The following is a 25150-nucleotide window of genomic DNA, read 5'->3' as shown; positions in this document are numbered from 1 at the left end:
TTCTTGCAACTCAGACAAGAATTGCTGGTAATTTCCCAGTAGCACTTTCTTTTTTTTTTTTTTTTTTTTTCAGTATACCCTGCAAGCTACCAAAGCTGTGCCTATAAACCAGCAAGATCAGAAAGGTGAAAAAAAAAAATAGCCCAATATTTGCAAAGCAATGCACTGCAGCCAAGCCTTTCCTAATCCACTGAGATATAACAGGGTATGCCAGAAAGATTTATTAGTTTCCCTTTTCAGCCCTAAGCCTTTCTTCTAACACACTGGGCTGTCATGTGGAAGGAACTGAGTTCTGACCAGACCTCAACATTTCCCCTGCAGCTCTTTGAGTAGAAGAAAACAGAATTGCCATGAGGGTCTTTCTTGGATTGCACAAAGATGGGTGTCCCTGCTCTTGGGTGGTAAGAACTGTAAGTCCCCTGCATGGGGAATTGATGTGACATCTAGTGACAGGAGCTCTGCTCCAGTGGATTTTGCTACCCAAAGAATTTCTCAGCGAATACCATGATGTTTCTATAACGTTTGGTGTAGATGTTTCTAATCTCTGTATTTGAGTATTACAGATGCACGTGTGTTTTTCAGTACTCTACATATTTTTAAAACAGTTTTCAACCTATTATGGAGGGAGCCTTTTCTCTTTTTTATGGGAGGAATAACGGTACCTCTTCAAAGAATGCATTATTAAAGACCAAAACATTAATATTCTTTAAACAAAGCATAGGTCATTGCAGGCAACTTTTAATAAACATACTTGATCCACAAGGAGTTAATTAGCTCCTGGATTTACCAGTTATCAGAAAGATTGTCTTAAGAAAGTTCCTGCTCTGACACTCTTTTGCTGTCCCCTCCCTTCTTTGTTCTCTTCCTTCTTTCTCTGATTACAGTTCCAAAAACAACACCCAACCTCCTGAGGTCAATGGTTAATATTCCTGAGTGTTTATATAGTCTGCAGCAGCAGATCCCAGGCCTTTCAGCACTGGGCTAGCTCCAGCACCATGGCTGACTACTTGCAGATGATTCTAGCCTGCAGGAAATACCTCATCATAGTGCTTGTACCCATTTTGCTTCTTCCTCTGCCTCTGGTGGTTCCTACCAAGGTAAGAAGTTTTTTTATTGAATTTGAGAGCCAAATCTCCAAATCTCTCCTTAGTGTTGTTCCTTTTAAGTGACAGAGCTGCAGAGAACATACAGATTCCTTCTTGGAGGTACTTCTTCCATTTATTGCTTGAAGATCTTTATTTTCTGAGCAGACCCTTTTGGCTACTGATAGTGGGGGGAATATCAAATCAATAGGACATAGATGGATGAACAGATACATCTGTGACTGCATATGCTAGAAGAATTCTCAGTGACATGCAATTTTGTAACTTGTGCTTTGCATCAAACTTATTTAGCAAAGGACTTTCTATGATGGAGCTCATACTTGTGAACTTAAGTGACAATCTAAGGCTCAATTTTAACCCTCTTTCTGATTTTCTAGAAGTATCCAGTCCATAGCCTCTTTTAATTTTTTTTCCTGTTGTCATTGCCAGATAGAAGAGGCATGTTTCTTGGTCAGATGGACAATGCATTCTGATACAAAAGAACGAAATAATATGTATTTCACTCTTTTTTTAGCATGTTTAGTAAGCATATTAGTAAGCATCTTTCCAAACAATGATTTAAAATTTAAAATGCCAAGTCTTGGAAGACACCTTGCTTAGGATTCCATCAGAAAATGCTGCTTCTTCACCCTGGCTTACTTCTCTCACTCCCAAACTCTTCATGCAGACAGATCTAATCTCTGGTCTTCAGGTCTCTTGTTACAGTCCCAGCATCATTAAATGGCTAGTCCCAATCTACCTTTCCAGTCACTGTTCTTTGGGTCTCAAGTCCCAGCTCTTTCCTCTGGTCTCTGTCTGCCTCCCTGTCTTCTGATCCCTGCTGACTCCCAGTTTCTAGTCTCCTTCACCAAGCTTCATTCTTCATGCTACTAGCTCTTCCCTGTCTTTTCGTGCAGCCTGTCCCAAAGGTCCTTCTTCCTCACAGCTCTTTTTATGAGTGTTATCAGAGACTTTGGAGCTATGACCAGAGCATTGCAAGCAGGAACGATAGAGTGGCACTGAGTTGAGGTGAAATGTGGTAACTGGTCAAGCATGTCCTGCTATTCTCTTGTTATGCAAATAAAATAGCTTAAACTATCACTTAGCTTACTAAGAAGCAAAACAGAAAAAGTTATTTTTTGCTGGTTAACTTTTCATAGGCAGGAGAGTTACTGCAGTTAAAAGAGATCTGGATCAGAAAAGTTCTAAGTAGCCAGAAAGAGAGATATATTAATTTTTTTTTGTCCTGAGGCCATGAGTTCAAACTGCTAGAGACATTGTTACCACACAGTAAGTCCTTGGTATTCCCATGGAAGGATTTGGCAGTCGTGGTTCAGTTCCTCTTTGAAAATGACTCTCTCTGGTTTCTATGTAGTCAGCTACAACACAAAAATTTCAAAGGTCCTGGACTTTTCCCTTTGTAATCTGTAAGTTTTCTTGTGTTAGAATTGTGCGTCATGGTACTGTTAAGCAGGAAAAGCTGGTATCTCAGCACGCAGCCAACTTACAGGATGGAATTTCACATTTTTCTATTCTGTTGAGCTATTAACCTGTCCTATAATGACATAGCACTGCACACAAAACTATTACAAATGAGAGCAAACAATGCTAAAGATTTTGTCTAAAGACAGAGGAATGTCCTTACAGGACAACTGACTTTGTGAAAAGCCTTATTCCAGCTTTTACTGAGAGCTTGTTCACAGCAGGCTGGAAGAGAACACCACTGTGTATATGATACATGCTCCTTATGTTGCTAAGGTCTCTCAAAAGGCACCCATTATATCTCTTAATAACAAAAATGGGAGAAAAATGATCATCAAAATGGGAAATTGCTTTCAGTGCTTGTTGGGATGCATAATTTAGATTCTCACTGCTCTCATCCAAAAATAAGGCTCAAAAAGGCATCTTTTTGTCTCTTCAGGAATCTCTTTGCATTTTACTTCCCCACCTCTACTGCTTTGGTAATTAACCACCTAGATTGCTATCTTCTTTCCTCCAGACTACTCAGCTCTCCTATTCATCCTTCCCCTTCACCAGTTCTGTAACTTCCATGCCATGTCCCAAAGTCCTGAGCATGTTCTGAAGCATCACAAGTTTGATCCTACCAGCCACTATTCCAGCTCCTTGATTTACCTCCCTGTAATCTAGCCATTACAGTTTCCATCTCTTCATTGTTTTCTCAATAAACATCACTACTTTTTCATTCATACTGTCCAGCATATTTTAGTGATCCAAGGCCACACAACCACTTTTTTCTTTGCTTGGATTTTGCTGGTGCCCATTATTGTGCTAGTTCCAAAATGAGGAAGACACTGTAACCTGCAATGTTACATTTTCTTGCTTTCTCCATCAGCCCAGCCATATGAAAATCTGTTTTGACATGTTGCTTTGAATCTTTTTAGTGTATGGGACTGAGTTAAATATTTTACATAAAATTTGGAGTGGTTGTCCAAAGCAGAACTAAATCAATGTTTTCTCAGAAAAAAAAAGAGTAACATGAAATAGAGGATCATGCTTTCTTCAGAGAAACAAGTCAAAGTCAGTGGAAGCTGAAACTGACCTGTGACCAGCTTGTCAGTGTGTCTTTCGATGTCTGTACTAAGCTAAATGAAAAGTAGATAAAATTATTTACAGTACAAGAAATCCAGGCAGTTGAAATTAGTTGGGGTTCATCTGGGCCATGTCCTGAAACATGCGGGGAAGAAGTGGAGAAGCCTTGACTGGATCAGTGACTATTTCTGCAACTCTAAGACGGAAACATATAAAAAGAAAGTACCACCATCAGCAGAATCAAGAAGTCTGTGCAGGGACTGTGAATTTCTTATCATGAAGTGTTCAAAGTCATTGATTTGTTTATTTTCCCAAGTTTCTTGGTTTTGTCCATTGGAGGCCCCAGTCTTTTCCTCACAGTTCTGACAAGGTTATTGAATAGTTTGTCATTTGATTAGGATCTGCATAGGTAGGAGGATAGATGGGAGAGAAAGAGAGAAAATAACCTTTTCTCAAATCCCTTTATCAGGCAATAAATATCGTTACGGGCTTTTGCCTTCTCAAAGCATAAGTGAGATGTACAGTCCGTTCTGAATGTGTGTACTTTTCTTCTGTCAGGAGGCCCAATGTGGTTATGTTATCCTGGTGATGGCACTGTTTTGGTGCACGGAAGCCTTGCCATTGGCTGTCACAGCTCTCTTGCCTGTCGTGCTGTTCCCACTAATGAATATCATGGAGTCAGCAACAGTAAGAGATCTTACTCTGTACATGTTTGCCTATGTATTTATTGGTCAACTTCTCTTATTCTGGGATTGTTTCCGGGGTGATTTCCAGGGTGTGGCATAAAGAAGAGAAAATTGCCCTATTGTCACACTGGAATTGTCCGTCCTTTCGGTAGAACAGAATTTGTATTAGCCTAGAGTGAACTCTGGGTGGAGCTGCTCATCTGAAATTAGCAGATTCCTTTCCGTGGAACAGAACTTGCATCAGCCTAGAGCGATCCCTGTGCGGAGCTGCTAATCAGAAATCAAAGCACATTCACTGCTTAGATGGAATCCATGTTACCGCGTGCTAATGTCTTTGGCACAAGATCCTCCCTTGGAAAGTGCCTTCTCTCTAAACATTGGCTTCTTGGCACTATATTCTTTCCTTTGTTCCATGTTACAGGTCTGCGTCGAGTATTTGAATGACACCAATATGCTTTTTGTTGGGGGACTGCTGATGGCCATTGCTGTTGAGAACCGGAACGTACACAAGCGCATTGCTCTCAATGTCTTGCTTATCACTGGTGTCAGACCAGCCCTGTGAGTAACAGTTATGAAAAAGCTGCGGGATAAAGGACTTTATGGCATTAGTTCCTATCTCAGAGTTACCCGTAGTCTCCTCTGCGAACCTGCAAATCAGATCCTACGAATGCTTTTCTACAGTCCAAGTGAGTTAGTGCCCGAGCAAACCTTGCAAATGGAGATCATTTGATGTGTTATAGACCTGGTGCCTCTTTTTTGAATTCCAAATAGCAACAAGACAGTCAATTCTGAAAAGGCAAAGGTGCTGCTAGGCTTGGCCAGAAGCACAGCTTTAGACAATCAGGAAAGACTACAGCTGGAACACAGAAACCATATACTCTCTGTTATGATGCTTGCAAAGAGAAGAGAAAACATGGGGATGCTTATTTCAAAAACAACAAATTTTCACCAGACTAGAATTTTAAGCCATTCAGAGGCCACATGGCCCTATTTAATTTGTCTCAGATCACAAGAAGCAAGAATACCAAAGGAAATTACAAAGCAATAGAATAAAAATACATACAAGATAAAGCCCTTTTCATCTAATATGTAATCTACATCTCATCTAAAGAATAATTTTGAGACAAATAACAGTAATACTGAAAACAAGGATTAGAATTTTATAGGAGTAAGAAGAGAATTTTAAATGATAGAGGTGGGATAAAATTACCCCCAAAAAATGAGATCATATTCCTTATGGCTTAAACTGATCACCATTTGGGATCAAATTCAGCTTGAAATTCCTCTTCAGAATACATTACAATACATTGACATGTGTTATTGAGATGGTTTGTCTTCCTTGGAAGCATGCAGAATAAACAAGATACTGACTAGATAAACCATTTGCTCCAAGATAGCAGCTTCCACTTTCCTAGTCATAAGAATGTAAAAGCACAATTGGCTAAAATTGGAAATAGAAAAATTTATATTAAATCTTACTGCATCATTCACAAAGCAGACTAGGGTACGAGGAAGCACTAGGTGTGAATTGCTAAGCATTTTCCAAACCCAGCATTTGCAACCAAAGCTTTGTAACAAAAATAGGGCTTTGCAGCACTGAGTTCTGAACCGACTTTTTCCACACCTTTTCGTTTCAGGCTTCTCATGGGTTTCATGATTGTGACCGCCTTCCTGTCAATGTGGATCAGCAACACCGCCACCACCGCCATGATGATCCCAATAGCACAAGCAGTGTTGGAACAGATGCACGATTCAGAAATGGAGTTTAGCACAGTTGACCAAACATCTGAAAACACCAATAAAGCCTTTGAACTGCAGGAAGAGCCAACGAAACCAGAGAGCTCCAAAGAGACAGAGGAAAAAGGTGAATGGGTTATGGGTGTTTTTGGGATAACGGAAGATGACCTGATGCCTTCTTCACTGTTATTACAGTTGCTAGTAAATTCTTTTAGAAGAATTTCTTCTAAATTTCTTTAGAAGAAATTCTTTTAGAAGTTCTTTTAGAATTTACTAGCACCTAAAGCATCCTGACTGTATCAGACAGCGTTTATGAGGCTTTTCCATGAACCAGGCAAAAGCACAGTAATGTCTACTGACTTGCCTGAAATTAGAAATAGATTGAAAATATGAAGTGATGATAACTAATGAATAAAACAACAAAATGTATAAATTCTACATTAGCTGAAGCCTTTACATTAGGCTTGATAGTTCCCTATATAGTTATCTACTATGTAATTTATCAGATAATAAGGAATTTCCCTGGGAAAATTTCTGGCCTATTTCATGCCAGAAGGTTAGGGATTAAAATGATCTTTCTAATCCAAAGATATACAATCATGCAACAATATCACTTTACCAGCTGTCTCACCCTCTTCCCATCTTTGAGACAACTCCAGTGTTTCTGAATGTAAATCTCAGTGCCAGCAGGCAGGTGCTGGTACAGAACGAGATCCCTTCAGTCCAGCTCCTCTGACTCTGTCGTACCTCTCTGAATTCTTGCCTCTCTCTCTGCTGTGTCCAGTTCAGATATTGCCCTAATTCACCAAGAAATATCAGCAGTCTCTTCAGACTTTATCACACATTTCAAATCCTATTCCTCTGAAAAAATGCTCTGTATCACAACAACCAGTGAAAATGGACAGAAGATCAAAGAAGCACCAGCCTTAAAATGAGGAAATCTGGCTCCTTCGGCTTTGAGTCCATTGTGTCCTAGCCTTGAAATACCGAATTATGCAGGCACAAGATCTTTTCCTATCCAATCTAGCTTTTGTAACTCTCTTGTTCCTGTCTTGAGACCTAGGTAATAGTCATGCCCTGACAGTCGAGGAAGACAGAAGGAGAAATGAAAATCTGCTAGAGGAGAAACACTTGAAATTCTGCAAGGGGATGTGTCTCGCTGTTGCTTACTCAGCCAGTATTGGAGGGATTGCAACTCTGACTGGGACAGCACCAAATCTGGTACTGCAAGGACAAGTTAACCAGTAAGTCTGGTTGAATCTGGGATTATGTACCCACTATACTGCATCATTCTGCTACAGCTGACTTCCAGCTGACACAGAGAAGAAAAACATCAACTTGGTGACTTTGTCAGGAAGTTAGCTTCTCTTCCTTAGTGAGTCTCACAGTACCTCCTATTTTCTGAATCATTAACGAAATACAGAAGAGAGTGTAGTATTTTGGACGCTAACATCTATCTGTATTTAACAGGCTCTTTCCTGGAAATGGCAATGTCGTCAACTTTGCCTCTTGGTTTTCCTTTGCCTTCCCCATCTCGATCTTGTTACTGGTTTCGGCGTGGATTTGGCTGCAGATAATGTACTTGGGCATTGAGTAAGTACCATTTATACACTGTAATACAGCTGATAGACCTGTTATTGAGTACTCATTACATGTTGTAACACAAGTGGTACTTTTATTGATAAGCCTATGCTTGAAAGCTAGACAGCAAGTGACAAAGTCCTCACATACAACACTGACTAGCAGAACAGCACACTAATTATCTGTTAAAATACTGCAACTTTTTCTCCAAGGAACTCGATCAAATCCCAACTAAATACACTCTGTAGCTGAAAATGGGAAGTTATAACTGCATATAACCTGTCCTCCAGCATTGCTTTCATGTCCTGACAGACTGTTATGCCTCAAACTACGAAACTGATTTCTACACATAGCTGATAAATGCCTTTGTGACAAGAGTTGTTACAGACCTAGAGGATTAACATTGTGCCAGTTCCCAATGCTAATCACCCTATACAAGAGGCTTGCGTTACCAGTCTTTAATGCTTAGCCTATGACTTTTGTATTATCCCTAACTTCCTTTCTTTTAAATGGAAAGAGCTCTGCAATATCTGCAATTATACCTTCATCTTCAAATTCCTCTCTTAAAACTCTCCTTTTCTGTAATTTTAAAAAGCTTGGCAACTGTTTACCTCCCAGTGATCACACAGTCTTGTCAATCACAGTAACACTAAGATTATTTCCCCATGTGTCCAGATAGCATGCCTGTTTATATTTAGATCATGAGCTTTTAGGGGTAAGAAGCTTGTTTCTGATTATCTTGGCACAGTTCAATGAAGTAACCATCCAACACCGATGGCTGCTGACGCTATGATAATGATATATATACAATTTCTATATGCATATATAAATGCATATATCTAAAAGACAATATGACTGAGTATAAAATTTGGATTCTTAACTCTGAGGATATCTGGCAAATTTCTCTGATATTTCTTGTCTGTTTTTTTTCTAGTTTTAAGAAGAATTTTGGTTGTGCTGCAGATTCCTCTGTAAAGGCTAAGCAGCAACAGGCCTATGATGTTATCAAGAAAGAGAGCAAGAAATTGGGCTCAATGACATTTCCAGAAATAGCAGTTTTGGTCCTCTTCGTACTAATGGTACTGCTCTGGTTTACAAGAGAGCCTGGTTTCATGCCAGGTTGGGCAACAGTTCTTTTCAACAAAGATGATACAAGGTAATACCACTTCTCCTTCTCACTTTGAATAAAAATGAAGTAGGCTAGATTTCATAAAAATGAAAACACAGCTAGACTAAATATCTTACTGATCTATTGCAGCTATGTCACTGATGCTACAGTTGCCATCTTCATTTCAATTTTGTTGTTCATCATCCCTTCCAGCCTTCCTAGCAAGGACAGAGACACACAACAAACTGGTAAGTTCACTGAAGGCATCAAAAATCAACTGTCGGAATAGGTACATGGGAAGTTTTAAATTTTAGATTTACAAAGTAAATTTCAAACATTAAACAAGATTTCAAACTGCTCTTCTTGCACAGCTACAGCTGTATGCTTTAGGCCAGGCAAGTGCCAAAAAAGTTCTCTGTTTCTTGTAATTTGAATAAGTAGGAAACTCTTATCCCAGCGGTGTTCCAGACACTAGTATACACATATGTAAAAGCTGGAGCCTTCAGGAGAGTATACATGACTTAACAGAAACACATACGGATCTGCAGATAGATTGCCATATTTTTAACTCACTTTGACCTATATTCTACCATACTTCTTGGAGCAGCTACAGATCATTCATTAGTATTTTTGCAAGTCAAGTTTTTAAATCTTTGTTGATGAGGCTCTTGTCGTTTGCTTCAGGAGTTAATTCCAGTCTACTTGATTTCACCGACAGAAGTGTTTCCTGATGTTCAGACTAAACTCACCTCCCACCAAGAGGTCCTCCTTTCTTTGGAGAATGTGACATGGCTTACAAAATCTGTTTTGGATTTTAGGCAGCAGGTCAAACATTAAAGCACCATCAGCTCTCTTGGAGTGGAAAACAGTTCAGCAGAAAATGCCGTGGAACATTGTGCTTCTGCTGGGAGGTGGCTTTGCCTTAGCCAAAGGCAGTGAGGTAACATTCCTCTGCTTACCTGGTATTTGTGTCTTCCTGGGTGTTTTCCATCTTGCTTTTCATGTGTGCTCTCCCAGAACACAAGAGGGCATGCTGGTAGCACCAACGGCGCATTTTCTCAGCTAGTGACAGTAGGACAGACCTCAACCATCCTTAGGAGAAGTCTTGCGATTAGAACAAATCTGTATTGTTGCCTATGCAACTGGGATGGTACTACCAATCAAGGCAGCACGATTAACTGTGTTTCTAGAAAAGTGGATGATTAAGAAACTACCCCAACATGTTAAAGGTTCTATTAAGTAAATCTTTATTGATGTGGCAAGCATGAGGAGATAATGTGCTCAGGATGGTCATAAACAAATTGGAAAACTCTTCAAGTGCCCTGGAAATTTCAGCCCAGAAAGCCAACCGTGTCCTGGGCCACATCAAAAGAAGCGTGGCCAGCAGGTCAAGGGAGGTGATTCTGCCCCTCTACTCTGCTCTCCTGAGACCCCACCCCTACCTGGAATACTGCATTCAGCTCTGGAGTCCCCAACACAAGAAGGACATGGAGCTGCTGGAGCGGATCCAGAGGAGACCACGAAGATGATCCGAGGGCTGGAGCACCTCTCCTGTGAAGACAGGCTGAGAGAGTTGGGGCTGTTCAGCCTGGAGAAGAGGAGGCTCCGGGGTGATCTTATAGCAGTCTTCCAGTACCTAAAAGGGGCTACAAGAAAGCTGGAGAGGGACTTTTGACAAGGGAGTATAATAATAGGACAAAGGTCAATGGCTTTAAACTGAAAGAGGGGAGATTTCAATTAGATATAAGGAAGAAATTTTTTACAATGAAGATGATGAAATACTGAAACAGGTTGCCCAGAGAAGTTGTGGCTGCCCCGTCCCTGGAGGTGTTCGAGGCCAGATTGGATGAGGCTTTGAGCAATGTGATCTAGCAGAAGGTGTCCCTGCCCATGGCAGAGAGGTTGAAACTAGATGCTCTTTAATGTCCCTTCCAACTTAAACCATTCTATGCTTCTGTGATCCTGTGAAATACTAGTTTATAATTCAAAGATCACAATGACTTGTAAAAGTGTTTCTAGAAAACAAGGATGCAACTCAATATGGGATATAGGATCTAAAAACCAAGTATCACGAATGCAAGATATGGAAATGACTGGATAAGTTTTAAAGCTGCTCATACACCTTATTATCATAGAATATTATTCTAGTCAGTATTTTTATATTGTTACTGAGAAAAAACCAAACAACTGGAAACTATAGGTAGGACCATCATACATAAGACAGTAAAGTATAATACTTCCACCCAGGACTGGTAAGTTCTCAGGTACAGTCATGTATTCAGTTTTGGATATCGCTCTTCAACAACATGTGGGCTATACAAAGAAAGTTCAGAGGAAGGTAGTAAGAATGATTGGATCTCTGAGAAACATGTTTGGAAAAGGAAAAATTTAATAAATTACCTTAATTTATTCTAGAATAAGTCATCAAATACATAAAACCTGCTGCAGAAAGGAAGATAGTATACTTTTTTTATATTCTGATGGTGCTGAAGGGCTTAGATTGCACAAAAGGAGATTTAGGTCAAGCAGTAGGAAAATGCTCCAAATATAAAGATAGTTAAGTATTTAAAAAAATGATCTGGGGAGATTTTGGAAACTTCATTGCTAGAAATTTTTAACAAGAAGTTTGAAAAATATTTATCAGTAATAATTTAGGTAGAGCTGACCCTGCCCTAGGACAGTAAATTAGAGTGGTTCTTTCAAGATAAATTCCAACCCTGATGAGAGATACCACTTTTCAGTGTCAAAAGAGACAGGTTGAAGCAGCCAAAAAATGAAATAGAGATGACATGAAGAACAACTGTGGTTGCAAAACCAGTAAGAAAGCTAGGCCATAGTGCACAAAGAAGCAAGACAGGCACAGCTAGGATATGTTCTCTTGAGAAGAACAGCTGAATAATAATGATGCTCAAACTACAGCCCAGAATGATATGGAAGATGCTGATATTTTTCAGTGACTGAGAAGAATGAAAGGTATGAAAAGCTTCGGATAATTGATCAAGATCTCAGACAATGTGATGAAATTACATTAAATTGCTAGAATATCTGCTAAGATATAAGAAGGTATTTTAGAAAGTGAGTTCAAAGATCTTTGTTTTGATTCAAAAAAAGTGCCCCAAATATTGATCATATACAACTAATGGCCTGAACAGGGAAATACTTATTTGCTATCAGTAATGTGCTGTAAATGTGGTATCTTCTTCTTTCAAATTCTTTAGAAGGGAAAGCACATTTATTTTTACTCAACCTACCAAATTATCGTGTGTATGAGCATTGCCTCATACGCGTTTTTCTTCAGAAAGCAGTTTGTATGAGAACTCCTATAAGCAGGGAAGCTAGAATGGGTATGAGAAATGTAATTGGACTGTGATGTTGGTATTTCTCCTCCAGCCGACTATCTTGACAGACTTCTTTCCTCTTTTACAGGAATCTGGTCTGTCTACATGGTTAGGTAGCAAACTGACTCCTCTGGAGCAGATCCCTCAAGCAGCTATTGCTTTCGTGATGTGTCTCCTTGTTGCCACTGTCACTGAGTGCACCAGCAACGTGGCCGCCACTACCCTCTTTCTCCCTATTCTGGCTTCAATGGTAAGTTCCAGCATTTCAAAATACTCTCATAAGAAGAGCTTTCAACTCTGCTCTGAGCACACACCTGCTCAATTACAAAAGCTAACTGGCTGATATAGCCAAGCACTGGTTTGTGTATCTGATTAGAAATATAAGACTTAAAATATACATATATGTTTGTGCATGCATATATATTCACACACACTGTGCTTAGTTCGACCTTTCTAAAATCATTGCTGATGAAAAGTAAAGGGATTAAATTCATTGGCATATTAGACTTTGCCTTCTGGCCTAAACAACCTCATGAGGTCACTGCCAGCTGTACTTGTTTTTACCTATTTGTTCTGCTTAGAGACAGCAGTAGCAGCAGCATTTGCTTCCCTGCAACATTCCTTTACTGTATTTCACTCCGACCACTTGCCTTCCAGAAGGCTCTGAAGGTGATAGCATTAGTCAAGCTCTATGACCTCTTTCAGACTTCTGCATTTCCACCAGAGATTCCTGTTGCTGGCGTAGACATAGTTCTGCAGCGTGAAAAGCTGGTTCCAGATAGAAACTGGAATAAGCTCCACCAAAATCTTTTTGCACAGACTTCAGCTAACCCCTCAGCTGATCCACCCACCTTCCATTTGGGCTACTCTGTTTCCCCTGATAATTTAATTTTGTTCCTAACCAGTTTGAAACTGCTCTACATTTTTTCCTGGTTTTAGAGTTGAATACGACCATTACTATTAATTTGTACTGCAGCAATGATCAGATTCCACAATTGGGAAAACGAAGCACTGACCACAAAATCAATTTTTGCATTTGCTGCTTAAAGGCATCAGCTAGAAGTTCCTAAAGCAGAACCAAAATATGAGTGGCTGCAGTGTTTGTGAAAGAACAAAGTTTCTGACATGGACAAATACAATCAGTCCTCTGCCAGAGATCTCTATGCATTTTTGTATATTGAAATCATCATCTTTGCTCTCCCTTCCTGCACAGGCTGAAGCGATCTGCCTCAATCCACTCTATGTCATGCTGCCCTGTACAGTTTCTGCATCGTTGGCCTTCATGCTCCCAGTGGCCACTCCTTGTAACGCCATTGTCTTCTCATACGGACAACTCAAGGTTATAGATATGGTGAGTAAAAGCACATTCGTTTCAGAATTCTCATGACTAGTTTTGATTTTTCCTTTTTCTAATGTTGGATCTTCTTGAAAGAGTGCTAGAAAATTCACTGTACTCAGCTAAAGTCAAATGGAAAGAAGAACATACATGAGTGAATTAATAAAGGGTCATGCTGACTCTAATATATACATAGAGCCTCATAAAGATGCTATTGAGCTTTTGAAAAACACCCAAGGCCTCTTGAAGATGTTCCAACAAGATCTTACAGTCATTGAGAAATGGCAGTGTCTAACTTTCCAAAACCCTGAATACACATCATAGGGATGTCAAAGAGTCCTGTCATTTGGACATTCCCTTCTGCAGGGACTAGGGGAAAGCCTAGCACATCTCACTAGGCTGCCCTGGTGCCCTTTTTCAGTACGTTCAGGAAAGATGGTCAAAGATGCCATCTCTCTTGATAACTTTCCTAATTTCTAATTTATCCAAGAGGAAATCCAAAGTAACATTACAGACAAATGCCAGGTTAGAACAAAAAAAAAGTCCTACATAAGTGAATTTAAAGGATTTCAGGACTTCTAGTTTAAGAGTTTTATCTAATGGAAACTCATTTTCCCCTAATACAAATTATATTTGTGAAAAAAACAAAAACAAAGCCAAAAACATTTTCAATGTAATTTGATGGAGATCTGATGAAGTTGTGAAAAAAGGCCAAAGAGAAAATTGTAAGCATACAAACAATCCTAATCAGCAGTGAAAGAAAAAAGTACTCAGTTCAACTAATAACCCTTCTCTTTTATAATTCTAGGCCAAATCTGGGTTCATACTCAACATCATGGGAGTTCTAACGATAACTCTAGCCCTCAACACCTGGACTTCATCTTTGTTCCAACTGCATACTTTCCCATCTTGGGCAAATAGCTCAGGTACCTGCCTGTAACAGCGAGAGGCAAAGGAACCAACAGCTGTTTCTGTTAGAGTTGCAATGAGAGCAAGACTATCATCTACACAAGTTTAGCTGAGGCAGTGGTTAAGAGACAGGCCTGTTCTGTGGAAAAGGACAAGCCACCTACAAGCAAAATCATTCAGCTGATAACAGCAATTAAATTGCCTAACAGTGCTGTTTAGCAGGCAATTTTGTCAGCCCAGCAGTAAGATGAGGTAGCCTTTGGCTTTTCAACTGTTCCAGGTATCTTTAGATTTTCTGTCTCTGCAGGGGTAGAGTTTCCCCAAGTACTAGCTACATCCCTTTTCAAGCTCCACCTGTAAAGTCTGCAGTGAGAAAGAAGACAGAATTGTGTACAGAAAAGGAAGGAGAGAGACTCTACATACCTGATTTCATGCATATATTTGTGTATTGTCACAACTAATACGAATATTCACCTGTATATGAGTATACATGCCTCTGTGTATATGTTCAAAATGTACATGATTGTTATATATTCTATAAGCGTCCACAGCAAGGCATGTGCTGTATGATTACAGACAAATCGCATACTGTCAGCCTGCTCTATTTCTTCGAAGCGTATTTATTTGCAGTCCACTTGTTATCAATGTAAAAGACCATTTTTTCCGAGAACATCTGTCCCGTTGTTATTTATGTAAGATTACAGCCTGCAAGTTCATGATAAGAACAGCAATAATCTCTTGAGAAGGGGAGAATCTCTGTATCCTAAAATATATATGATGGAATTAAAGATTAATTTTTTTAATGTACCCCCCATATTATGGAGATTTTTCCTATTATATATCCGTGTTTCTATGTCTGTCTTCCATGTATCAATGGCTTGTCTGTGTGCTTCCTTAAAATATCTTGAAATAATCAGAGAAGTTAGCATAATTGATTTTCTTTTATCGTTAAAGTAAGAATTACTTTACTATTGAGTCCAATTTTCTTGAACTCTCAAAACCAAGATCTTCTCATTCAAAAGCCTTTAGTACTGTTAAATATTTAATCCCTGTTCTGCTGGAACTGACTTTCAGTAGCACAGAGACTCCTAATGACCAAACTGACAAAGATCGTCAAATATCCAAAGTCACTTTGCCAAATCAAGTACTTAGTGCCATAAATGACATTGGGTTCAGACAGACCAGTTATGCCATATGTGCCCCTGAACTTCACCCTAAATTCTTTGTTCTGTTGTTGCCTGCCTAAGTTTTGCACAAAGTCTGTTGCATTTCTGAAATCCCACTTGAACCAAACTGGTTCAATGAAAGTGAACGTGAGCGAATCTCACTCTAAAGTAGTATGCACGCTCTTCAAAATTTTTCTTTTTTCTTTCTCTATCCTAATTAATAGGAGACAAGGACAAAGCACAATGTACATTTCAATTACAAAAATGTTAGAATTCACTGACCTGCAGTACTTTCTTTCCAGTTCCAACTGTCAAGGCAATTCTGGTATCCACTGATCACTGATTCCCTTTGCTTTGATAGCTTCATTGGCCTGACAAGCACAGTTGCTCTGGAAAATCACTGTCTCAGAAAGAACAGTCTGGTATCAACTCTTCAGTGTCTTTGAGAGATGCTGTTTTGATTTAATATGTGATAAGGATCCAATAGAATATCCACAGCACAAGAAGGAAGGACATTTATTCTCTTTTGCTAATGAGCTCCTAGATAATTGATTTCAATCACATAATGACTTGCTCAGGTCACTGCTAAACCACTCATCTTCTTTCCTTTTGCATTTACCTCTATCAAATAACATCCAAATGTGTCTAAATATTTTCACTACCCTGCTCACTCTGTGTCTGAGGGCCTAACAAAATTACAAACTCAAACAGATGATTTGCTGCAAACCTCTTCCTTCTTTGCTCTTTGTCTACAGTATCAGGGCAGCGTGCATAGCTTTTGTTTGCTTTTTGTTTTCTTTGAAATACTTGCACAGTTTACATGTCCTTCTAAGTTACTGCTTAGCTAAGCAGGAAACGTTGAATTCTTATAACATTTCCCATCAGCCTCTCCTTCCAGCCCTTTAAAACTGTGCTATGATTCTTTGAAGTCTTTTCTATTAGTCTACATTATTCAGAGGCTGTGGTGTGCATAAGTACCTGTAGGAGCGCAGGTGCAATCTTTATGGCAATCTCAAGAAAGAAGAGAGACATCAAGTAGCACAGAGTGTCATAGGGCCAATGCAGTAATGCTGGGTGTTCCATGTTCGTTAGCATGTATGAGCATATACAGGTTAGAGACTCACCAGAAAACGGCTGCAGCGAAAGTTACTCAAGGGGTATACAAATGCCCAGCTTCCAGAAGACAACAGGCGAAAAGCTGTAATCTGTAGATAAAGAAGAAAAGCTAACACCAGGACATAAAGAGAACAGAAAATTTCATTAATAGTTTCCATCTTGAAGTGATGGCAGTAGCAAGTACGCGCTGGGCAGTTTATTGCCTTGGGTGTGTCTGAGTGCAGGACTAGTTGAGGTACAGCTAAATATAGTGTGCTCGTGCAAAAACCAGTAACACTATTAAAAATGTTCCTAATTTTCTAAGCAAAGCAGGTAGAAAGTGTTTCTAAGCCCCATTATTACACAGATCACCTTTGAAGGGTGGTTCCCCATTATGTTTCCAGATATTGCCCTCAAGGAGTGGCTCCATTTGCCATTGTGCGATCAAATTTCACAATCTTCTGTGAAACTGCCAGCTCAGCACCTGTTGTAGTGAGGTGTGATTTCCAACGCAGCTCTTCATTTCAGAGTTGACACTAAGTTTGTTTTACAGAAGAGTTGTAAGTGATAAATTTGCTAATGAGAAGGGGACGTCGGCCGTCTTGCCTGCCTTCGCTAAAAAGCAAGTGCTCTACAAAACCACAAAATACAGGTTTCCCACAGTATATGCCAGTGAGTAAGTGGGTGACTCGTAGTCGCCTCCTCCATTTTCCCTGGAGTTATGGTGCTGTCTTGCCTTGCCTTGCCCAGACACACGCACACACACACACACACAAGTTCTACAGGCACATACATGTACACCTCAGAGAATAGGAAGGACTTATCCTGGTAAACACATACATTTCTACTACACATGACCACACCAGAAAACTGGTTGAATTTCCAGCAAGCTAATACAACAATGAAAATAGCTTACATTTGAGAAAAGTATTTCATCATAAACATCTTGATAGAAATTTGTAAAGTGACATGTAGGTGGTGCAAGGATCACTTCATCAAGCACTGAAATCATAGAGAGACTTAACGAAACACATGCCAATTTTAAAGCTGAAACAGGAAAAAGCCAGCATGTCTTTCTAATCCTCAAGTTGGTTTGGAGAAACCAAAAATTTGCTCCTAGTCATTTAAAAGCTATTAAAATCAACTTTAAGGAAGCCTTGTTGTATAGCATGGAAACCTTGAAATATGTCTAGATCTTGCAGTTTAATTCCTAAGCTTTCATTAATAAACACAAAACCAAAAAGAAAAACCTGCTTTGAAAGAAGCCTTATCATATAATGGGCATAAAATAACTCTCAAAAATATGAAAAATATTTTCAGAAAACAAAATACAAACCAACAGAAAAATGAAGGTCCTGTGTTTTATCCAACAGTCATCGGCATGCATGTAAATAAGGACCTTTCTCCAGAAGCTGTAAAAGCAGTTCCACTCCGGTCCCTGAAGGTAATTCCTCCCTCAGATAACTATGGTATGTTGGCAGTAGTGTGCATCTTAGTTCACAACTACAACTCCTTTTTTGTTCTAGGAATACAACTCTTTGCTCTCAATTAGCATGTTGGTTTTAGTGTTTGCAAAGGCAGAAACAGAGTTTAGAATTTCTACAATGATGAATAGACAAGTGAAAAACAGAAATACAAGGACTTAGGAAATACGTAACTTCAAATCATCAAGGAATTTCACAACCCTCAATTTTTTTTCCAACACGGAACCAATAAAACTATTTACAACTTGATTCACTGAACTTTACGATTTGAGTTAGTAATGACCAAGGTGCCAAAGTCTGGAAATGAAGTGGTTTGAAAATATTAATCACCTGGTGTCCAAAATAACAACTGTTTAATAGAACTTAATCACTACTGTCAATGCTGTGCATTTTCTCCTATTAAAGAAACATTTAATATTATTAATCCTTTAATCATACTAACAGACCGAAAATGTCAAGTTGCTATTCAGGACGTACAGATTCTCTTGCAATGTGCCATCTATTGCCTGCAGGCACTCCACCAGGGCATGCCCAAGGTTCCTAAATCCAGGCCAAGCACCTAGTCGGGTGTTGATCTTCCTCGGAAAACATAGTTAAATAGCTAAGGGGAAAGCAATGGAACAAGAGGAACACTTTTCAAAGGCAGTGCATGACAGCATAGCTGCAAAATTAAAGTATATTAATCAACCCAGTTGAATAAAAATTTATTCAAATTGTCAAAAAGGAAAAAAACAAATCACAAACTGACTTGAAAATAGAGAAGGGACAGAACGGTTAATTCCAGGGTTCAACCCATATATATTGTCATGCATGATTTAGATCAGATCAGATGCAACTGCTTCAAGACTCAGACTTTGTAGGTCTATGCAAGGGATCTATTTTGATAAAGCATTAGTTGTGACTACTTTTAGGTGGTATTGTACTTGAAATATTAAGCATGATTAATTAAAACATCAAAACTTGACTCTGCTTCAAGTTTATACTATTCAGCTGACTTAAGATTAGCATTAAGGTTCTCTTGCAAACCTAGCAACCTTACAGAAATTTCCTCATCTCCCTTGATCCCTCTCCAGTCTATGAGAAGCTGAGCAATTTCAAATTTTCTCAATTCCTACCGCTGGGACCAAGGGCTTTCCATTCTTTGGAAGGGAACGGAAAGCCCTAGGACACCAAATTGCATTAATTCCGCTGATTTCAGAGCTTCTCATTTCTTTCTATAAAGCAAAAGGAAAAGTGGTCAGAGTTGCTTGTGAAACTAATGTCCATATTCATATGAAATTGCACAATGTCAGAAGAGCAAGTTGTACGCAGAAGCAAAAGGGGAATGCAGTCTCGGTGCAATCAGCTGTTATGGCACCAGTTTTCCTGGTTGCCTATCAAGGGGACCTTAGACAGTGAGCAGTGATTACTCTGGAGCAGTTGTAGCAACTGCAAAAGGAAAGTCACATTTCCCTTTTTGCTGTAGGACTATCCTGATGAGACTTGCCAGAAAATTCAAAAGGATCCTATTTATTTTTAAGATGTCTGTCACCCGAAGGGAGTTTGAGTTTTCCTCCTTATTCTTACCTCTGGCAATATCATTCCTGTTACATGAAACATGCAATCATAAATCATTTGTCTGCATTGCAGATAACACAGTTGTACAATGCAAGCTTCCTCACACCTGTGCTTTTTCTTTTCTCCTTAGACCTAAGCAAGCGGTGTTGTGGTATCAAGAGCTACAACCAGTATTGAAGAAATAGTACAGTCTCAGAAGATACTACTTAGCCAATCTGAAATGCTCTTTGTAATTCTTTTAGTGTTACGTCTTCATCCAGGCTACATAGGAAATAGTAACATCACCAGAATTTGTTCAGGTAACTTCCAGAGACTGGACCACTTCATGTAACTTGCAATCTTAGGGATGAAGACAGAACAGTTTTTCCTCTAATTAGTGGCAAAAGCTAATGACCACAGTTAGTGCTGCAGTCCTGGATAGTCACAACAGAAAGATCAGTGAATGGCACAGAAAACAAACTCCACTTTCACGCTCATACATTATCTCTTAATTAAAAGATGCTCTGACAGTTGATAGAAAGCATGGTGTATGGACAAGACAAAAATCAATATCTGAAATATATTCAGAAAAGACTGAAGTATAGTTACTGGGGATGCACATTCTGTCTGCCATCCTCACCTGGAAACAAATCTTTCTCCTCAGCGCACATGGAGTCTGTAGAAGTGCAGGAGTTCACACTGTATGTTTCTATATTTTGGCAGAGATACTATAAGAAAAAAAAAAAACAACAACACGGAGCTTCTTAGCCTAGAAGAAAAATCTTTGGTCTGTTTATACTGTAACCACACACCTGTATCTCAGAAATCTGAGACAATTGATGGGGAAAGGGGAGGGACTGACATCTTTAGTTTCCTCTGCACCAGGTGCAGTCAAGTATGTAATATCTTTCTAGCCACTATCTTGAATCAGTGCCACTTTTGGTCTACTGTACCTGCTGAACAGCCCCTGCAGGGAAGGACTCCAAAACATGCCCATGCTCTCCTCTCCAGCAAGATCAGTTCTTACCTGGAGCCCTGGCAGGTGCATACGTAAGTCAGCCAAATCCCGAAACCATTCTAGCACAGCTGCAGTTCCTCCAAGTCACAGAAAGACAAAAACACTGAATCTTGTACTAAACAATTGTATCAATTCTTTTTCCTTACAGGACGCACCACTTAATTTCCTGTTGCTGCCAGTTCATGTTTCATTTTTACAGGACATAAATGTGGCATTAAGGAAATTTGCTGTCTTGTCACAACGCAGCTGTATCATAAAACATCAAAGTAGGGGACAGAGACAGAGCTGGACAAGACGACTGTCCCGTCTCCTTAGTTCCTTGAACTGAAGTCTAATACAGTAAAATCTAGTTGGATTAACTAACACATCTAAGCATCTGGTTGTCCTGAATATGACTGACTGATATTCCTGGGCAAACAGGGAAGAAGCAATGAAAGTTATATATGAAAAGAATACATTGGTTTGGTTGTTTTTGTTTTTGGTTTTTTTTTTTTTTTTTTTTAAAATAATTACTATCTTTGTATCATGAAAACGAAGAAAAACATGCTTCATGTTAGTTAAGATAGTAGCCATGTGAATAAGAACAAAGTAGCTGCTATTGCAATACCGATTACATGAGACCAAACACATTGCTGGCCACGAAAACAGCAAATTTATTTCCTGGCTCTAAATCTTTTGAATTAACTTCTTCTCTTTAGTAATAGAGTGACATGAAATTATTCAATATTCACTGAAGCAGAACAAGCAATGTGAAAGTGTTTTAAGAAAGCGCGTTTTGCCACACAACACATGACAAAGGAAAAGGCATGACCTGCTTTATCAACTGTTCTGTACAGATAGCGACGGGCGGAACTGGATGGTGCTGCCCAAAAGGGATGGTAAGGTGTTGCATTACCCACAGCGAAACGCACAGAGGATTTCTGGCATTTTTATTTCTTGAGTCTGACTGCATGCAACCCTACCCACCAGAGAAAGCAAAGTCTTTACGTTTAGGAACTTAGACCTTCACTGAGAAGGGAATATTTAGTATTTTTAGGTGGTGATTAACACGAACTCTGAGAGTTTATCAATGAGTCTTTAATTTACACAACAGTAGATTAATAAAGATTAAGAGCTTGAGAGAGAGGGATAGATTCCTTCGTACCTGACTTAGGCTGCTAACACACTCTAATTATAATTGGTCTCACAACAAAATCTTTCAAGAGTCAGTATGTTTCAGCTTGAGATTTAAAATTAGCCAGGTGCCATATCCACCACGTTAGTGTAAAGAATTACCAAACACGTGCTACAGCAGAATGCCTGCTTTTTCTTTAAATCTTACTCAGGTTATTTTTTGTAATGTACCTGCATCTTTGGCAGTTGTAAAAATATCATGCATGGCACCACCTGCCAGACTAATAACAATAATTAGAAATGTAATAAACTGTTCATTGGCAAGGTAACAAATTGTCTTATCCTTTGAAAGTCACACTGGCCTGAGGCAATTCCTTACAGACATTCGCCACTGATGTCACAAGAGCCTGAGTGAAAAGCACACTGTGCAAAAAACAAGGGAGGAAAAAAAACAAGAAAAAAAAAACCACTGGCAAAGAGACTTCCAAGCAATGTAGAGCAGCTACAGTGGATTCTCATTTTACTGAGCAAACCATTAAAACTAAGGACTTACAAAGAGTTGGCAGTGAAGGTGAACCAATTCTATTACTTCTCTGAGACCTTACAGGCTGGAGCGCTTGGAGATTCACGTGGACTAGTAACACTTGTTTAAGACAATAAAACATTTTTAACTGAATTTAGAATGAAAACTTCACTTGCAATTACTTCTTTTTTATGCTCCTTAGTTCTTTTCATCTTTTGTACAATGATCTTTCAACAAGTAATTTGCACTGAATACCTTCTATAGGGGTTACTCCGACTCTTGTATCTCACACATCTGATTTAAAATCTGGCAATCCGAGATCGATATTTCTTTCTCACTGAAGCTCCTCTAAGTGCTAAAGCAATTTCAGTTTGTCTGCCAGACAGGAATTAATGGCCTGTTCAGGATTTTTACCTCCCATTATAACTTCCCATTTGAACAGACCACACAATTTCATATTGCTTGTTTTCTAAGAGTGTTTAAAATCATCCTCCACAATGAAAATGTGGTTTCATATTTTCGTGACCTTATAGTGTTTATGCCCCTCTTCCCTGCAATATGTTTTATCTCAAAAAATCCATTTTCAGTTTCTGAAATGTAAAAGCCCTACAGAAATCTGCAAACGTAAAATATTTGCTTCAGTCCATGCCCTTCCTCATCCATCTTCTAGAATATAAACAGGCATTCAAGAGAGCACAACTACTGGTTCCATGCTTACAGAGAACTGAAGAGAAGAAAATCAAGTCATAAACGCTGCACAAGCACTTCTTTCTGAGGCTTCTGATGATTTCACAGTCCCAGTAAGTCATCTAGGAGGGGCCCATGCCAGGCAGCAGCCTTCTTTTGTTCTTTGCTTTGTACTAAGAAGGGAGGGACATTGCTGAGGTACAACACTTTGAGTATTTATATGATTCATTCCTTCTTTCATTGAATCATTTTCTAGTTTCTAAGATAATACCTCTGGGATGATTTCAACTGCTGTTTGCGGAAGCACAAGGTTTTATGTTTTCCACTATTGTGTGTGAAGATAAAGATGAAGGAAAGATTGCCTAAGCATGATGTGAAAAGGTTTTGGATGGGATGGCGGAAACCTCTCTCACATAGTTCTGATTACTGACCTGATGGCTCTCAAGCCTTGCACACAGGAGCCAGCAAGGTCAGTTCAGAACCCTGACTAACAGCCACGTACAGCTCTGTAACCTTCCTGCTGAACGTCCTGCATATTTCCCCAAATCCAAGCAATGCCCTAGACTGTGTCAAACAATTCATCCCAGGCTGCGCTTACATTATAATTGGTTAGGAAAACCCAAGTGTGCTAGTCCTTATGAATGTCCCAGGTAAACTCTTCCCACTTTTTCCTTCTGTTTCAAAATCGATACAATAATAGCTGGTAGAATTTGAGATAATGCCTTGGAGTGGTGATATTAAGCACCTGTCAGCTTTACCTAGAAATACTGAAGATATAAGTATGTTCTTTTAATGTTTCATGAACTAAATTTGAGTTGTACTTCTAAAACAGTTTTTCTGCCATACGAGTCTATTAATCCTGTTTTATGCATTTCTCACACCAATATTGTCAGTGCATTTTGGGAAGCTTGGGACAAATGCTCCTCCAAAGTCTATGGAAGCGAAGAAACGCTAAAAGGGAGTGAATGTATTGGCACTAAGCCGCTTATGGAGCACTGTAGTTAGGAACATCCAAGCACACTCCAAGAAAGGAAGAAGACAGACCAGTTGTACTGGTTGTTAGACATGGTTAAGGGGCTAAAAAAAAAAAAAACAACACACAACAAACCAAACCAACACACACACACTTCTGCCAAGCCAGTTATAAGAAGATAATCATGTGCTAGCCTAAGCCTCTGGCAGGAGTAAAACACTGTTAGCTGTCTTCTAGTTAGCTAAATATTAATCATCCTGTTTAGAACCAATCATGTCACTAACTGGTTAGAAACTTGGTTAAAGGTTGTGGCACAGAGGAGGTGCGCTGTTTTATCTCTAGCTGGAGTATTCTTAGACTTCTACAGAAAATACGTTGAGCAAGACAAATACAAAAACAATATTCCAGTTGTCAGAAAAGTCCTAAGTTTTTTGAAAGGGATACAGGAGGCTCTGTAAGCTGTGAAGTACAGCAGGTTCTGAGTGCACTCCGCTGCTCCGAGCGCTACATGAGAGATCCTCAAACAATTCAAAACAGATTCTCTTCAGCTGTTGTAAAGGCATGGTGCAACAATACAATGTGTTTCATCTTGGGTTGCGGAGGACGTAAGTACAGTAAATTGCTAACATGCTTCATCCGCACCACAAAGGAACATCACGTGTCATTCACAAACAAATGTTGTTTCTAAGCTCTGTCACAGCTCCAGAAAGGATGCTGCATGTTCATGATAGAACGTCAGCAAGGAGGAACAGGCCAGAAAATAGCCTGAGAACTAAAAGACGCACACTGTTTGGGGTAGGTGTAGGTTATTCAACACCTTTGAAATCATCTTGCAGCTTAAAATAAATGGAAAATAAAAAGAGCAGGCAACAAGCCGTAGAAGCAATAATATGAAGCAATGTATGAGTGATCATTTCATTGCTTATGCCTTAGCGTTAAGTGGCCAAACCTGCATAACATATTCAAAATCATGAATGTGACAGGATTGAGTTTGGAAGACTCATACAGTTCAAAGGCCTCACTTGTAGCTCCACATGTTCTTGAAACTCCTACGGTCCCTCAGGGCCTTAAAACCAGAATGCAATAGCATTCTCCTTTGAATCTCATGTGATCTGACCTTTAGAAAGTCCTATTTAGATAGAGGAGTTAGAGGTGACTAGACAGAGGATCAGCCAACTGTTCTTTTCTCTCCGATATCAGTACCAAAGTTTCCAGTGCCATTGTCATG

General features: G+C 39.3%; 1 protein-coding gene across 1 annotated transcript; it reads left to right on the top strand.

The window, feature by feature from the left end:
- The first annotated feature begins 995 nt into the window (after nt 1–995).
- SLC13A2 (solute carrier family 13 member 2) lies at nt 996–14358 on the top strand. The gene is made up of 12 exons (XM_086624442.1): nt 996–1097; nt 4191–4319; nt 4740–4876; nt 5956–6182; nt 7119–7299; nt 7526–7648; nt 8571–8792; nt 8895–8992; nt 9563–9684; nt 12171–12332; nt 13296–13433; nt 14227–14358. Exons 1-12 carry the CDS (start codon nt 996–998, stop codon nt 14356–14358), a joined length of 1773 nt encoding a protein of 590 aa, XP_086480568.1.
- Nucleotides 14359–25150: the final 10792 nt, after the last annotated feature.

The sequence above is a fragment of the Tauraco erythrolophus genome, chromosome 21 (assembly GCF_009769465.1).
Source record: "Tauraco erythrolophus isolate bTauEry1 chromosome 21, bTauEry1.pri, whole genome shotgun sequence".
Taxonomy (NCBI): domain Eukaryota; kingdom Metazoa; phylum Chordata; class Aves; order Musophagiformes; family Musophagidae; genus Tauraco; species Tauraco erythrolophus.
Note: the sequence above shows the minus strand (reverse complement) of the source record. Positions and strands in the feature narration are given on the sequence as shown.

Coding starts and splice junctions, on each gene's coding strand:
- SLC13A2 (XM_086624442.1), top strand. CDS start 996: ATGGCTGACTACTTGCAGATGATTCTAGCCTGCAGGAAATACCTCATC. Junction 6,183..7,118: donor CAAAGAGACAGAGGAAAAAG/GTGAATGGGTTA, acceptor CTTGAGACCTAG/GTAATAGTCATGCCCTGACA. Junction 9,685..12,170: donor CCTTAGCCAAAGGCAGTGAG/GTAACATTCCTC, acceptor CCTCTTTTACAG/GAATCTGGTCTGTCTACATG.